A 17018-nucleotide genomic window follows, 5' to 3' on the forward strand; every position below is an offset into this window, starting at 1 on the left:
CTCTCGCGCCCTTCTCTTTTCCCTCATTCAGCCGCTGTACATTTGTTTCCATCTTCAGAATTCTTTCTTCTTATTTCGTTTTTGTAGTGTCACGGTTTCAGATTTGTCCAGCCGCTTCTCATTTTCAGATTTGTCCAGCCGCTTCTCGTCTCCGGTAAGTTCTGAATCCCGTGTTTCGTAAGAGATTTTGGTCACGGTTTTTTTATAAGAGTGTTCGATTCATAGAGAAAAGGTTTACGTGATTCGCTTGATTGATTTATTGATAATAGAGGAGTGTTCGATTTGGGTCACAATTTTTGTGATTACAAAGTTGATTCATAATATAAATATTGTTCTGTGTTTTTTTTTGTCGCTAAATATTCGCTTGATTGGTTTATTATATCGCTTGATTGGTTTATGATATTCGCTTGATTGAGAATAGAGGAGTGTTCGAATCCCTTGTTTTGTGTTCTGTATTCTTCTCTATAAATATTCGCTATATTGGTCTATGATATCTTGTTGTAAATCTAAGAGAACACAGCTGTTCTTTAAGCTATCACAGGTGTTGCCTCATAATTACAGGTTGCGTCATAATTAAATAGAGCAGTTCGTTTTTAGATTTTGCAATGAAATTTCGCAGTTATTTTCCTCCCACGTGAAATTTTCTAGATCCTATTCATTCCCAGCTATATCCATTGTTTTGCTGTCATTAAGCTTGATTATTGATTTTTATTAATTTAAAGATTCTGATGAATTGGGCACGCCATAACAGAAAAATGAGTAGAGTAAAAAATGACTCAAAAGATCTCACATTTTTAACTCAATTCTCTGTGTTAAATTTCATCCATCTGAAAAGTACATAAGTTTACTTCCACACATTTAAATTTCTTGGCGCATGATTTCACATCACAGAAAATGTATGTATATAGTTCTGCATTGATATTAATTGATGTACACGACTAAGGAATGAATGAATTTACCATTATTCAAAGGTTGATGTAGAACAATGAGTAATGAAAGTTTCTTACCCCATGGGTATTATTTCGTACTGTGAAATGGATCTCATGATTCCTTATGCTTTAGAGGTATTATTATGATATAAGTAACTTCATTCCTTTTTATAATTCTGTGTTTGGTTATGATCTTGACTGACGAACTTCTTTTTACAGAATCAATTCCTTTTTAATTTGGCAAAGAGTACATATTATTTTTTTTTTTCAGTTTGTTGAATGATAATTGTGCCGTTTTCCCTAAGGTTTGGACATAACTCAATTTGTACACCAACCGTTTGACATAATATGTGAACATGGTGCTCTAAAGGTTTTTTTGGCACATAAAAGGAATTTGCCAATTTCTACTTTATTTGCTATGTATTTAGCGAAATCCTTGGAGTAGTTTACATTTTGTTCTATCATATCGATTTTTTATAGCACACTTTAATAGATTATTCTATTTATTTTGAATGTTTATGTTGTACTATGCTATGATTAGATAAAATTAATATTTTCTTACTACGCTTGACCAGAGAGTGTTTATCTTATGCATAAAATGCTTAAAGGTATCTACACTTGAATTTTTTTTTTCCAGTTTAATAGCTGAATGTTGAAGGCAAATTTTAGTTTCATTATATTCTCATATTTTTTAGACAATTTTTTGACTATTTATTTACTTATTTTACATTGAAGTTTATCCTTATCTCACATGAGATGATATTACTGCTTCAAAAGAACATTATTTTTTTATGATCAACACCTATATTATGTGAGATAACAAATTGAGTTTGACATGTTTATTTAAGCTTTAGAATCCCTTGTCCGATATTTTACTCCCAACATACACATATTATATATTTGTTTGCTGAACTAGTTTAAGTATATCTTTTAACCAGAATTGTGATGGATAAAAGTTGGATGTTTTTGTCGAGACAAACCAAGGAATACAGGAAAGGACTTGAGAGTTTCTTAGATTTTGCATTTTCTAATGCAAACATAGATGGAATGATTGCATGTCCTTGTGCAAAATGTACGAGTGGCATATGTGTTTCAAGAGAGGATGTTTGTGATCATTTGACGGTTGATGGAGTTATCAAAGGTTATACTCACTGGGTGGCTCATGGAGAGATAGCATGTAGTGCATCTTCAATATCTAGTTCTGTTCCATCTCGTGTTGATGTAGATGATATGGATGGATTAGTTCACGATGCTTTTGGTGTCCCACAAAACGATGGTGATACAATCAATATAGCAGGATTTGAAAAAGATAAAGAGATTTCAATCGGAGAGGCCGAGAAATTCTATAAACTAATTGATGATTCACAAAAAGAGTTATATTCCGGATGTAAGAAATTCTCAAAACTTTCATTCATCATTCGCTTGCTTCACTTAAAATGTCTTGGAAAAATTACCAATAAAATCTTCAATATGCTTTTGGATTTGTTGAGAGAAGCATTTCCAAATGCCATGAAAGATTTACCAAAGTCATACTACGAAGCAGAGAAATTGATGAAGCAATTAGGACTTGGTTATGAAAAGATCGATGCTTGTCCTAATGATTGCACTTTATACTGGAGGTTGGATGAAGAAAGAGATCGATGCAAAACATGCAACGAGCCTAGATGGGAAACATCTGAAAATGATCCTATTGGTGACAAGAGGAAAGTTGCACGCAAGGTTTTATGGTATTTTCCAATAAAGCCTAGGTTACAACGTTTGTTCATGTCCTGCAAAACAGCATTCCATATGAGATGGCATTCTGAATCTCGCACGAAATACGGTTACATGCGACACCCAGCTGATTCCCCAGCTTGGCAAACGTTTGACCATAACCACCCTGAATTCGCAAAGGATCCCCGAAACATAAGACTAGGATTAGCTTCAGATGGATTTAATCCATTCAAAAATATGAGTGTGGCGCATAGTACATGGCCAGTCATTTTAGTGCCTTATAATCTGCCAATGCAAGTTCTTCTTCAAGAAAGAGATAAAAGAGCTTTTGTAGAATAATATGTTAAATTAGTTGCTCATTGGAACTCAGAAAAATCAAAGGTATACAATATTTTATATGTTTAGAAAAATGTTCATGTAGACTTTTGTCTTGTGTACCAAGTTGAATTAAATGTATCAGGAGAGAAGTGAAAAAAATAAGATTGCTCGAAACCAAAAGATAATGAATCAGACAACTGGAAGAAGATCTTTCGCTCAAGTGCAACAAAAATTGGTAATTTATCTTATTAATCTTATAATTCTATATGCATTAGAATTTACAAACTTTTAACCAATTACATATTAGAAAAAAGAAAAAGGGCGACCTCCATCACGAGTTGAATTATTTCATGCCTGTTTCACTCATGCTAATGGAAGTCCCTCAGGCAACATTGTGGCAGAAAAATTGGTAAGTTGTTTTATAAACTTCAACTAGATTACTTTCAAAGATATTTGTTATCATAATCACTATGAATACATTATGGATTTTTATTTTTTGGTGAAGGCTGCAATGAAAGAACTAGAAAATCAACTTCCTGAAGACGAGGATGATCAAATTGGTCAAAATGACGTATTTGCTCAAATCATTGGACCAGATAGACCAGGACGAGTGCGTATGCTTGGTGATGGTGTTAACCCATCTGATTTATGGGGAGAAGTTCCAAGCCGTAGCACATGCAATCGAATAGTGATTGAGCAAAAGACAAAGTTAGAAAAAATGGATGAGCAAATTAGAAAACAAGGCCAACACATTGCAATGTTAGAATCAAAGATTTGCAATCAACCAAACCAAAACCTTGGTTCAAATTACAGCAATATACAACACACAGCATCCTCTAGTAGTCCATTATCTCCAAGGATAAAGTCTTTTTTTATAGTTTTATTACTTTATTATTATATTGATTTAGTACTTTATTGATTCAGCATTGGCTTTTTGGTTTAAGAATATACGTTAGATGCGTAAACGGTTTTTCTTTTTTTTTTTATTTTGATATTATTTATTATTTGATGTGGCATAATGAGTTGGAGTTTGCTTTTTTGTAAGCTATGTTTTGTGTGAGCTTATAATTATCTCGAGTTAGTCATTTATTGATTTAGATAGTAAATTTTGGTTGAGAATATATATTACATGTATATTTGCTGTCATGAGTTAACTAATTTGAATGATGTTTCTTTATGCTTTTTTGTTTTCTGGCTAGCTGGACATACTCATTAGCATAATGGTTGTTGATGATTGTACTTTATAATTGTTTTTATTAAAACCTTCTTTTTATCATTTTCACGTAGATTGGATGTTCTGTCTCAATAAAAAGTCTATTTGATTTGATGAAAATTGTGGCAAAAGGAGTGGTTCGTAGCATGGATCCAAATACCGAAGTAGGAGGACAGACGTTGGGACCAAATTGGTGTGAAATACAAGTTCTAGTTGTCCTAGAACGGGAAGAGAGTTTGATTAGGCCATATGATCTTTTACAAAATGTTGGGGATACACTTGGAGGAATGATAGCTTGGCCTTGTCATTTGGTATGATATATAACTTTTCAATTAACTAGTATTTATTGTTATGTTCGTCATGTTATTATCTTTTTAAACCAATATCAATTATATTTGCAGTTGACAGTTAATATGGAAGATTTCTACTAGGTGCATTTGGATAAATAATAATTTTCCAGTTTATCGTTTGGTATGATATTCACTAGTTTGAATTAAATTTTAATCTCTTTATTTTGTGCTTCTTTAATTTTATTTCATTCATACAAATATATGAATTTTTATTGTAAGTGACAAGAATATTGGATTTTGATTAAGATGAGATGGTTGAAGAACGAAGATGCGTCACAAGTTTGCTTATGTTTTGCTTTACAAGACTTAATTGTTTGTTAGTTCTTAAACTAAATACATTTGGTACATTTGTTGGGGTATAGATGTTTTTCGAGGTAACAAATTTGTCAGTCTTATACATTAATGATTTCAAAATTAATGACAATTATTGATTAGCAATTTAATTTCTATTTTAAAATTTTGTATTTGTATTATGTTAATTTGTTATATCCTTGAAGATTATATCATGAACATATTGAAAATCGATGACATTTCATAAAATATGACATTTTTAATGTCACATTAGAACATTAAATCATGTACATAAAAAATGTCGTTGTAAAACTCATATGGAGACATTTCAAAAAGTCATTATAAACAACTATTAATGACAATTTTCAATATCTTTATATATTAGTATAGAAGACATTTGTAAGTGTCATTACAGATTACATAATGAGACATTTTAAATTAACCTCATAACATATAATTAGTGACATTTTTTTTTGTCACTATAATTGACATACACGACACTTTTAGTTGTCATTATAAATGATTTTAACTGACATATAAATTTGTCATTACTACTATAATAACAAAGCATGTATAAATGTCTTTAAAACATGAGTTTTTCTGACATTTAAAATTGTCATTATATGAATAATTAGTAACACATATGAAGTTGTAATTAACATGTTATAATGACATTAAAAAATGTCAGGAAGTTTAAGACGACATTCGAATAGAGGGCATTTGTTGGAGGTGTCACTAAAACTTAAATGTCACTAAAGATTGAATATGATGACATTTATGAATGTCACCATAAGCATTTTTTGTTGTAGTTAACGCAACGATTTGGTGAAGATAAATAAACAAGCGATCAAAATTTTTGGTCACCTGAGGTTATTGAGCAAACAAGCATGAGATTTTTATTTTCAGCATGAATATATATTGCAATTTTTTTTAAAAATAAAATATAAACATTTTAAGTTGTTTAAATTATCTAAAATTCTTCTCATGAAATATTTTTCAATATTATACGGCCACGATGACTCTAATTACCTATATTTCACATGTTTGGTTCAGTACTTATCTGACAAATATTATATCAATAGAAGATCTTTTGTCTAAAAACAATTGTTCTGAAGTCAACTTGTGATCCAAACTAACCTATACAGCTCAAGATAATACTATTAACTTGATACAATTAATTGACATTTTTATACCCCCAAAACAGTACGATATATACAAAGATTTTTTGTCTAAAAAAAATTTTAATTAGCATCAATTTTATTTTTTTAATTGTCTTTGCTTCAATATAAACCAGTATCTATTTTTTTAGTATGCATTAGGTTGACGAGATTACCATTTATTTGCAATGGGCACATGGGAATGTGAAGGAAAAGATGTATTTGAAGGAGACACCCTGATTCCGAAGGGGTACACACGAACATCCAACTAAGAAGGCCATGTGAATATGCTTATTTTAGGCCAAATCCAGGCGGAGACGTTATGGCAAGCTACACATGCGCGCGAGCACGCACACGTTAATAGTATACGCGTGTGCGCTCACGCATGTGTTATGCGTGTGCGTGTGTGCGTGCATTGACAGTCGAACATTCTGTATATGCATAGATCAATGTTAAAATGAAGTGCAAATATAATCACATATGTGTAATATGATTNATTAAGTCACGTATATAATTGTAAAAATGTGGGTTGGATAATGATTCATAATTTTGAGTTATATTTTTACATTTAGTTGTCTTGCAATATTCGCCCTTACAATTTTGTTTTTATTAGCAACATGTGTTCTTTCGGATGAATCTGTTCAAACTATAAAGTCAGCTTATATATTTTGTATGAAAGTAAATGTAAGTAATTAAAAAAAAGGTATGTTATTAGTAGTTTTTAAATAGATAGCATGTACTCGAAATACGGGACATTAAAACTACATTTTCTTCTTATATTTGATCATCTATATTATCAAAATTAGGTCTTAATATTGTGTATTATGATTCTTGGCGATTTAGTCATTTCTCATCAAACAAAAATACTGATGCGACATTATACACGTGAGCGTCATTTCGGATTTAGTTCAACGTGACGCCGGAAATATGACCACAATTTTAAAAATAAAATAAAAATACAAAGATTGTTAACTAAAACTAAAATTTGAAAAACATTGATCATATATGACCATATATAATCACCCAAAAAAAACGAACTAAATATATATGACCAAAATTACCAATCATCACTGTAAATAATCTTTTTGTAAGATAGAATGAAGTCAACAATACTCATGACTCCAAGAAAACAACATATAAAAAAGATTCCAAGCATCAAGACACAAATTTCCACCTATATATGGGATTAATCACCCCCAAAGTCCAAACCCTAGTTTTCAAGAATTAACAAAATAATTTAGGGTATGAGAGAGACATTGGTGGTTAATATTGTGCCACTCTAATTCAATTCCAAGTTTAGCTACGTTAGGTCTCACCAAACTTTCATAGGTTTGCTTTCTTAGGGAATTCCATTGAACCCATCAATTCATGACAGTCCTTTATCTACCCAAATTTTATACATTATCTCTCTAATTATCCTATCACTCTAAAATTGATATTATATAGAGAATCGAGTTGGCATATATATAGGTGAGGAGCATTTTGGCCGAGTCTATTTTTATAATTAGGAGCTAGTTCCGAGAAGCAAAATAGGGACTTACAAGTTGAAGGCAAATAAGGTCCAAGTATTTTTCACAAAATTGCAATTTACGTCCTGTAAGTTGGCTTAAAAATTGGATTTAGTCATCATCAAAAATAGGTATTAGTGAAATAACATGGCTTCTTCTCCTCTAATGGTTATTTTTCACCGAAATACTGACATAAAGTACATTAATGTTTGACTCTATGTCGACGGCACCTGGACGAAAAAAGATTAAAAAACTAAATAAGCCAAGCTATTGCATCACTAAGATCTAATATTGACTAATTAGATGGTAAAAATCCAATTTAAACCAACTGAAATAATCACTTTTACTTTTTTTTTAAAAAAAAATAAAGATAATCAATTTTGCTATTTTAACCAAATTCATAACCACTAAATTTGTCTCTGCATGCATAATCGTACCATATGGTCCCAATTCCTCATGACCTTCTTTCTTATATAATGTATGTGTGTACGTACACATGAGGGAGAAGAGAACTAAAGTTTTATCCTCGTCTTAGCACTCCAAACAAGCCAAAAAAGACCACCGATTCAAGAAATGGAGGTAGGAAGAACAGCTAGGGTTAATGCATTCTGCTCATCATTTTAATACGAATTTACGTACATCCCTGATTTCGGCCTGATCCTTAATCCCTCACCGATCCGAATAGCCTAACATCGTCGCAAGATGTTATACACAAGCGCTATCGAATTCGCTTAGCTGCTGAGAGGAAAAATCTTGGCGACGTTCAACAGTTGTGGTGTGACTAGGAAATTGAAATAGCAAAGAGGTAAGGTCTTTAGCGCTTTGATATATTGTACTTTTTTGTGGCGTTGTAAGAAAGATTGAAACCACAGCACAAAAAGATCAAATAGTAGAGTTGGCTGTAAATTAATCAAGAGCTAAACCTTATTTGTGGTAAGTATTGAGTTATTTGGGACGTTTTTCTTTATGGAAAATTTTAAAATATAAGCTCAATCAAACTAAGTTTTTGAAAAATAATCGTACTTGATCATATTGACGTGTTTTCAAATACACTTAAGAGAGTTAGTTGTAAAAAAAAAAAAAAAAAAAATTGACCAAAGTTATCCTCGTTTTTTTCCCTTCTTTTTGAGCCGATTTTACATTCGTCAGTGATGTGTTAATTTGATTTAATTTTTTGGTTTGAAAATTCAGGCATAACAGTGAAGAAATCGAGCGAGCGAGCGAGGCCTGCGTTGGAAATACTAATCAAATTAATCTCAAGTGAGAAAATCGACTTCCCAAACTTTAAAAATTTGTCGTGTTTTTTACTTTAGTGAGTCACAAGTCCGACGGCATATAGCCTACGACGCCTGTGAGATTTTGGTTCCTTCAAATTTGACTTTCGAATTTGGGTTCCACTATTTCTTTTTTTTTTTTGGATTTAACAAATTTTTTGTAGGTTGGAATGATGGATAAAAGACATTAGGACTTTATAATTAAGGTTCGGAAAGTTTATGTAAAAATTAGTGAATATATGATCAGAAACAAAGGCTTAAACTTGACGAAACAGTAATAAACTCTAAGAATTCATTTCGAATATATTTTGAATTACTTCCTAATAAGTCCGGATGATGAAATACAAAGTGTTAGAATTTTAATTAATACAAGATTAGATACTTAAACACCGTCATTTGGTACGCGGGATATCACCCAACGTCTTTGTCTCATCCACCATTTGGAGGTATAGGATGAACTAGCAAGGTCGGACTGATGCCAACTTCGCGTCTCATAACTAGCCGTGCGACTGTATCCGAATTTGATGAATTTAATGAATATATTTTAGGTCATTTAAATGATTTAAGGAATCCATATGAAATATTGCATGATTTAAGGAAAACGGGTCAGAAATGCTAAGTTGGTAAAACTAATAAGAAAGCTTAGTGTAAATAAGTGACTTGTTAATTGGAATCAATATATACTAAAGGAATATTAATAGACTGCATTTTGGATTGATGGATTTCATATGTATTTTTTTTGTTTTAGATAAGCAAGACCATGAATTTCAAATTCACTATTACATGTTTATATAATGTTTGACGTTAATTATGATGAATTTCAAATTCACCAAATAATCGTGTTATTTAAAATTCATTCTATTTTGTGTAACTAATCTGTAAATAAGTAAGGTATAGATTTAAGATTCGATCTTTTGATGATTAAGTGGCATAACGATGATTATAANTAACTCAAACTAGCTCCCAGTAAATAATTTAAATTAATTAAATAAAAATTTTGACTTCAATTTGGATTTTAACTCAAACTAGCTCCCAGTAAATAATTTAAATTAATTAAATAAAAATTTTGACTTCAATTTGGATTTTAACTCAAACTAGCTCCCAGTAAATAATTTAAATTAATTAAATAAAAATTTTGACTTCAATTTGGATTTTAACTCAAACTAGCTCCCAGTAAATAATTTAAATTAATTAAATAAAAATTTTGACTTCAATTTGGATTTTAACTCAAACTAGCTCCCAGTAAATAATTTAAATTAATTAAATAAAAATTTTGACTTCAATTTGGATTTTAACTCAAACTAGCTCCCAGTAAATAATTTAAATTAATTAAATAAAAATTTTGACTTCAATTTGGATTTTAACTCAAACTAGCTCCCAGTAAATAATTTAAATTAATTAAATAAAAATTTTNTCGGGGGAATTTTTTTTTTTTTTTTTTTTATCATAACACGAAGTCTCATTGGGCCTCACAGTTTGTATCAGAGCATATATTACTATATGTGAGATCTTATAATGTCATTTGTTAGAAGTCATTATTTAAACACGAGGGAGCCTAGGAATTTCAAAATTATTTGTATAATTTTCTAAGCATTATTGAGTTTTCTTTTGTGTGAAAAACACGGATGACATGAATTTCAACTAAAACTTTTATATTGGAAGTTTAATTTTTCTATGTTTCATCACATTTCATATGTGAGTGTCATCTTATCAGTGCTCACATAAGTGTGCACAATGTGTGTAGCATATCAAAACTATATATCGTGTATATATTCTTAAGATAATAAATTAATTTAGAAGATTAAACACCTAAGCCATAAAAATGAATAAAAACAAGGTTTCCATAATTTTGGTGAGAATGAGAGCACGTAGGCACCACTGTAGAAGAAATTGGGGAGGATCGATGATGTTGAAAGGTGTTTGATAGTGAAACGAGCCTATATATTTTCTGTCAATTTCCNTTGACTTCAATTTGGATTTTAACTCAAACTAGCTCCCAGTAAATAAAAATAAAAACTGATTTTTTTTTAATTAAATATTTGGAGCTGTGATTTGAGTAGAAATTTCGAATCTCGAAACAATAAATATCACTTCCCCATTCAGTTCTCGAACATAGATTATATATCTCACCTTGGCAGATATCCCATATTCCATCTCCATAATTTCTTCTCAAATTCCGGGTATGAATGTTAAAATTAATCCAAACCCTTCTCATTTTTTTCCTTATAGTTCAAGAAAATTTTACATCATATATTTGTTCCAGCAATCAGATAGATAGAATCCATGTTCAGAAATCCCGAAGATGGCGCTCATTTGCCCTCAGCTTCATCCTGTGCTCCACAAGACAGCTTCCATGGTAACTGATTACACATCTTATTTTGTTAAGAAAGGAGAAAAGGAAAACATATTCATGTAAATTTCGTGCGTTTCGAATATAATTCTCGGGAAATTCCAGTTTCAGGCATACCCCAGTTCTTCATGAGGAGATCCATGTCGTTTTCCGGGCTCGATCGGGACGAGGATTCGCAGCCCGACGACGACGTTTCGGACGACGGGTCACAGATGCTGGGAGAAAAGAAGAGGAGGCTGAACCTGGAACAGGTGAGGGCCTTAGAGAAGAGCTTTGAATTGGGTAACAAACTTGAGCCCGAGAGGAAAATGAGGTTGGCTCGGGCTTTGGGATTGCAACCCAGGCAGGTCGCGATTTGGTTCCAGAACAGGAGGGCCCGTTGGAAGACTAAGCAGTTGGAGAAGGATTATGATGTCTTGAAGAGACAATTCGAAGCACTCAAATCGGATAACAATGCTCTCAAGTCTCAAAACAAGAAACTTCAATCACAGGTTCTTTTCATTTTCTTTTTAACTTGTCAAAGTTTGATTTAACGAATTTGGTAAGTAACTTTCAAATGTCATACTGTACTCAACCATATGATCTTTAATTGTTGGTCAAGATAATTAAATCAAGTTGGTAATTAAAATTAGTTATTACTGTTTTATTGCAGTTATTTGCCTTGAAAAGCAAAGAACCCCATAATGTCTCAACTGCCATTAACTTGAACAAAGAAAATGAAGCCTGTTGGAGTAATGGAAGTGACAACAGTTATAATGAAGTTAACCTCAACGGAACATCAGCAGACAACACATTGTACACTCGTATCAACAACAACAAAAACAAAAACGTAATCATTTTCCCGTCACCGATGGAGATTTCAGCACCGAATCTACCCGATTACTTCCAAAATCACAAGATAAACAATGATCATCACCCCCCTTCATCGAACCAACAAATCTTCAACATGTTTGGAAATATCGAGGAAAGCCAAGAGTTTTGGCCATGGCACGAACAACAACAGAACTATCAATAAATTTCTTGATCTGCTGCGCCATGTGAAAGTCAGAAGTCAAAATTGCCAAAAGTTTTTTAAATTCATACTGTTTTTTATTTTTTCCTTTTCTTATTCTTCTTGTTACAATATACTTATAATTATATATTTTGGTGGCTGTCATTCAAATATATAAATATGATCTGATCACTGTATCATATCATGATCCAATCATGCATCAATGTATATAATAATAGGATACATGTTACATGCAAAATATAAAACAAAATATGTCATACATCAGTAGGGTCGATACTGATCTGTCATGGGCCATAATCTGCATAGAGAAACAAGATCCCTTCCTGCTCCAAATTTAACTTTGAAATTATCGAAATCTTTCTAGTTGGCAATTTATACTGTACACGAAAAGAGTCACTGAAAAGAGACGTGTCTTGCTATCGAGGAATGAGTCAAAATTTATTGAATTTATTCGTCGCTGTTTAGTCAATTTGGTTAAGATTTGGTGGATTTCATAATGGGATCATGAGATTAGTGACTTAGTGGTTAAAATATTCGTTTTTATTCACTTTACGCTCTTTTCTATAAATAACATATCATATGTATCAATTACAATGCTATCAATGCAAGGGATATGGATATGTAAAAGCTTATTGTCCAAACAAAGATCAGCAAGTGAATTACGCAGTAGAAAATGAAGAGAAAAGTTAGTTTTTTATGGCTCGTTCTAATACTGACAATTATTCGAGTGGTGTGTGGTTTGTAGATAGCGGTTAAAGCTTATTGTCCAAACAAAGATCAGCAAGTGAATTACGCAGCAGAAAATGAAATTAGTTTTTTATGGCTCGTTCTAATACTGACAATAATTCGAGTAGTGTGTGGTTTGTAGATAGCGGTTGCTCAAACCATACGACGGGTACAAAATCAATGATTAAAGAACTTGATGAGACACAAAAAGTGAATGTTCAGCTTGGGAATGACAAAGATGTACAAGTTGAAGGGAAATGTGTAGTAAGCATTGAAACCACGTCCATTGTAATGTAAAGTTATTGCAAAATGTTCAGTTTGTACCTGAGATATAATTTGCTTAGTGTGAGACAATTAATGGCTTGTGGTTATTCTATTTTTTTTTGAAATGGTGCATGTATCATTAGAGAAAAGAATTCCGGAAATACGTTAATCAACATTAACATGATGTCGAACAGAATGTTCCTATTTAAAGGTGTCAAAATGCAACACGACACGACCCAAAACAAAAAAAAATCAGGTTCGGGTTGGGGTTTTCCGGGTTCGGGTCGTGTTCGGGTTGGGTGGGTTCGGGTTAGTGCCAGGTTAGACGGGTTTCGGGTTGGGTCGTGGGTTGACCCGAAAAATTTTTTTTTTTTTTTTATTTTTTTTAACTATTGTTTATTTGATTTAGTAAATATATTTTTAATTTTCTACAATAAAACTTTCAAATTTAAATCGAAAATTTTGTTATTATGTGTTTAAATTAAAATATTATTATTATTTTTTATTTTTTCGAATTTTTTTCATTAATTTTTTAAAATAAATAAATAAAATTCGAGTTAGGCAGGTTATACGGGTTGAGTCAGGTTAGACGCGTTCGTGTTCGGGTTGGGGGTTTTCGGGTTGCTTCGGGTTCGGGTTGGGAAAAAAATCGCGGGTTGACCCGAAACCCGACCCGATTGACACCCCTATTCCTATTGGAAGTCTCACGCATGGAGAATCTTGTGCTTGTTGCCGATGAAAAAGATGACTCAATCCTATGGCATTTGTGATATGGGCATCTCAATGTCAAAGGCCTCAAATTATTAAGTGATAAAGGTAAGGTTCTTGGATTGCCTAAAATTGGTTTTATCAATTTATGTGAAAGGTGCATATATGAAAAACAAACCAAAAAGTCTTTCTTGTTAGAAAGGCTTGGAGAGCTTCAAAATGTCCATTAATTCACGGTGATTTATGTGGGCCTATGAAGACCTAATATTTTGGTGGGAATCGTTATTTCTTGCTTTTTACTATTGATTATATTCACATGAGTTGGGTTTATTTTTTGGAAAACAAGTCAGAAACATTTGAGAAATTCAAACACTTTAAAGCTAAAGTTGAGAAAAAAGAGAGTATAGCATCAAAGTTTTTTGCACGGATAGAGGTGAAGAATTCGTGTCCAAAGAATTTGATTTTTTTGTGAAGTAAATGGCATTCATAGGCAGTTGACAACTCCTTACACTACAGAGAAAAACGGTGTTGCCAAACAGAATAATTGAATTGCATTTAGAGATGACAAGAAGTTTGTTGCAGGCAAAATGGCTTTCAAATGATTTTTGAGCTGAAGCTAATATCAATATATTTATTGAATATCTCTCCCACAAAGGCTGTCATGAATCGAACTCCATTTGAAGCTTGATGTGGCACAATACCGTTTGCAAGTCATTTAAGAGTTTTCATTTGTATAGCTTATGCTATGGTGAATTCTCAAGTTCATCAAAAACTTCATGAGAAATCTGAAAAAAATACATTTTTATTGGTTATTGTACTCAATCTAAGACATATAGATTATATAACCCTCTTAATAGAAATTTTTTGGTGAGAAGAGATGCAGTATTTGATGAAAATATAAGTTGGGATTGTATTGAGAAAGTGCAGGAACATGTTTTTTGGGTCAATGAAATATGTTCAAATGAAATTCAAGAGCCAACTTCAACAAATTCATCAACTAGTTCTTCTATGACTTCACCAATTTCATCATCTTCAACATCATCAAATTCTCCCCGCACATCGCAATGTCAAAGCTCTTCGGATGAGATACCGCTAAGAAAATTTAGATCTTTAAATGATATATATGAATCATGTCATTTTGCTCTTATTGTTTCAGATCCTATTTTCTATGAAAAAGCAGGTGAGAAAAAAATGCAGAGCGCAATGATGGAAGAACTGCATCAATTAAAAAGAATGATACATGGGAGATGGTGGATTTAACGGAAGAAAAAAATTGCAATTGGTCTTAAATGGGTATTCAAAATAAAATTTGGTGCAGATGGTAGCATACAAAAGCAAAACCTATCTAGTGGCGAAAGGATATGCACAACAATATGGCATTGATTTCGAAGAAACATTTTCTCGGGTAGCTCATTTTGAAACGGTGAGAATTATCTTGGCATTGGCTACTCAATTACGATGGCATGCGTATCAATTTGATGTGAAGTCTACAATTTTAAATGGAAATTTGCAAGATGAGGTTTATGTAACAAAACCAGAAGGTTTCATTGTTGAAGGCAAAGAAACCAAAGTGTATAGGTTGACAAATTCACTTTATGGATTAAAGCAGGCTCTTAGGGCATCTTATAGCAAAATTGATGCACATTTCCAGAAAAATGATTTTATGCAAAGTGAAAATTAGCTCACTTTGTATGTGAAGAAAGAATGTAAAATTGATTTTATCATTGTTTGTCTTTACGTTGATGATATAATTTACACAAGCTCCTCTAACTCTTTTATGGGTGAATTTACACTACAAGAAAAAAGGCCTACGACAACGGTTTTTCCCCGTTGTTGTAGGCCTTTTAAAACCGTTGTTAGAAGCCCTGTGGTTAAAGGGTGTGCTCAAAGACAACGGTGAAAAACCGTTGTCGTAGACGTCTAAAGATGACGGTGAAAAACCGTTGTCGTAGGTATACAAAACCGTTGTTAAAGGTCATGTGGTTAAAGAATCCGCTAAAAAACAACGGTTCTGGTGTGTTGTTGTAGTTACAATTTGCGACGGTTTTTAAACAACCGTCGCAAATAAATTTGCGACGGAAATCATCGTTAGCCGTCGCTAAAATTAGCGACGGTCGTAATAAAAATAGTCGTTAAATAGCGACGGTTTTATACACCGTCGCTAAATTTAGCGACGGTATTAATTCAATTTCGTCGCTAATATTAGCGACGGTCTTTTATACTTTCCGTCGCTATTTTTGTCAGTAAAATAAAAAAAAAATTCAGTCGAAAATATTATATTCTTGATTTTAAAAATTTATTAAACTTTAAAAAAAAAAAACGAAATTAAAATTGTGTAAGGGAGAAAAATTTTAAGTGTTGTGAAGTGGTAAAAATTTATTAATCTTTAAAGAGAAAAACGAAATGAAAATTGTGTAAGTGAGAAAAATTTTAAGTGTTGTGAAGTGGTAGGGTAGAAAATGGACTGAGGGTTGGGATATTTATAGACAGTTTGCGACGGTTTTGATTAAACCGTCGCAATTAGCGACAGTTATTTTTTCAACTGTCGCCGATTTAAAATTAGCGACGCTTTTATAAGAACTGTCGCTTTATTTAGCGACGGTTAAATATAAACCGTCGCTAATTATAGATCGGCGACGGTTTAATAAAACCGTCGCTAAATGTAGCGACGGTTATACAAAAACCGTCGCTAAATTTAGCGACCGTTTTTGGAAAACCGTCGCTATATCTACATCGGCGACAGTTTTACTTAAAACCGTCGCAAATTTTAGCGACGGGTATACATAAACCGTCGCAATATTTAAATTAGCGACGGTATAGTATAACCGTCGCTAAATTTAGCGACAGATTTTACTTAGGCCGTCGCAAAATCTAATATTGACAACAAAATTTGTAGAAAAACCAGTTGAAAGACAACAGTTTTTTACAAACCGTTGTCGTAGCTTGAAGAAAAACGCTTATACGACAACAGTTTAAAAACCGTTGTCGTAGTCCAAAAAAAACGCTCATAGACAACGGTTTTTAAAAAACGTTGTCGTAGGCAAAAAAAAACGCTCATAGACAACGGTTTTTAAAAACCGTTGTCGTAGATATATCAAAGACAACGGTTTTAAAGAAACTGTTGTCTTTGAGCGGATTTTTTTAGGCTACGACAACGGTTTTTGTTAAAACCGTTGTTAAAAGTAAAAAGACAACGGTTTTTGTT

The 17018-nt window shown here is 32.3% G+C and overlaps 3 protein-coding genes across 4 annotated transcripts; all 3 read left to right on the forward strand.

Moving 5' to 3' along the window:
• LOC140985715 (uncharacterized) lies at positions 1–4984 on the forward strand. The gene is made up of 6 exons (XM_073453602.1): positions 1–154; positions 3106–3195; positions 3268–3369; positions 3466–4484; positions 4575–4644; positions 4743–4984. The coding sequence occupies exons 2-4, from the start codon at positions 3145–3147 to the stop codon at positions 3877–3879; spliced, it is 567 nt and encodes a 188-aa protein (XP_073309703.1). The 5' UTR covers positions 1–154; positions 3106–3144; the 3' UTR covers positions 3880–4484; positions 4575–4644; positions 4743–4984.
• Positions 1841–3195, forward strand: LOC140985714 (uncharacterized). The gene is made up of 2 exons (XM_073453601.1): positions 1841–3023; positions 3103–3195. Exon 1 carries the CDS (start codon positions 1875–1877, stop codon positions 2979–2981), a length of 1107 nt encoding a protein of 368 aa, XP_073309702.1. The 5' UTR covers positions 1841–1874; the 3' UTR covers positions 2982–3023; positions 3103–3195.
• A 3007-nt stretch (positions 4985–7991) lies between the features above and the next one.
• LOC140985753 (homeobox-leucine zipper protein HAT7-like) lies at positions 7992–12307 on the forward strand. 2 transcript variants are annotated; one of them, XM_073453667.1, is made up of 5 exons: positions 7992–8284; positions 8671–8739; positions 11017–11109; positions 11209–11594; positions 11756–12307. In XM_073453667.1, the coding sequence occupies exons 3-5, from the start codon at positions 11037–11039 to the stop codon at positions 12116–12118; spliced, it is 822 nt and encodes a 273-aa protein (XP_073309768.1). In that variant the 5' UTR covers positions 7992–8284; positions 8671–8739; positions 11017–11036; the 3' UTR covers positions 12119–12307. The 2 variants fall into 2 exon arrangements, with proteins under 2 accessions (XP_073309768.1, XP_073309769.1); XM_073453668.1 differs by lacking the exons at positions 7992–8284; positions 8671–8739 and adding an exon at positions 10890–10933.
• The last annotated feature ends 4711 nt before the right edge of the window (positions 12308–17018 follow it).

The sequence above is a fragment of the Primulina huaijiensis genome, chromosome 10, assembly GCF_012295235.1.
Source record: "Primulina huaijiensis isolate GDHJ02 chromosome 10, ASM1229523v2, whole genome shotgun sequence".
In the NCBI taxonomy this organism is placed as follows: domain Eukaryota; kingdom Viridiplantae; phylum Streptophyta; class Magnoliopsida; order Lamiales; family Gesneriaceae; genus Primulina; species Primulina huaijiensis.

Coding starts and splice junctions, on each gene's coding strand:
- LOC140985714 (XM_073453601.1), top strand. CDS start 1,875: ATGGATAAAAGTTGGATGTTTTTGTCGAGACAAACCAAGGAATACAGG.
- LOC140985715 (XM_073453602.1), top strand. CDS start 3,145: ATGAATCAGACAACTGGAAGAAGATCTTTCGCTCAAGTGCAACAAAAA. Junction 3,196..3,267: donor CTCAAGTGCAACAAAAATTG/GTAATTTATCTT, acceptor ATTACATATTAG/AAAAAAGAAAAAGGGCGACC. Junction 3,370..3,465: donor ACATTGTGGCAGAAAAATTG/GTAAGTTGTTTT, acceptor TTTTTGGTGAAG/GCTGCAATGAAAGAACTAGA.
- LOC140985753 (XM_073453667.1), top strand. CDS start 11,037: ATGTTCAGAAATCCCGAAGATGGCGCTCATTTGCCCTCAGCTTCATCC. Junction 11,110..11,208: donor TCCACAAGACAGCTTCCATG/GTAACTGATTAC, acceptor GGGAAATTCCAG/TTTCAGGCATACCCCAGTTC. Junction 11,595..11,755: donor ACAAGAAACTTCAATCACAG/GTTCTTTTCATT, acceptor GTTTTATTGCAG/TTATTTGCCTTGAAAAGCAA.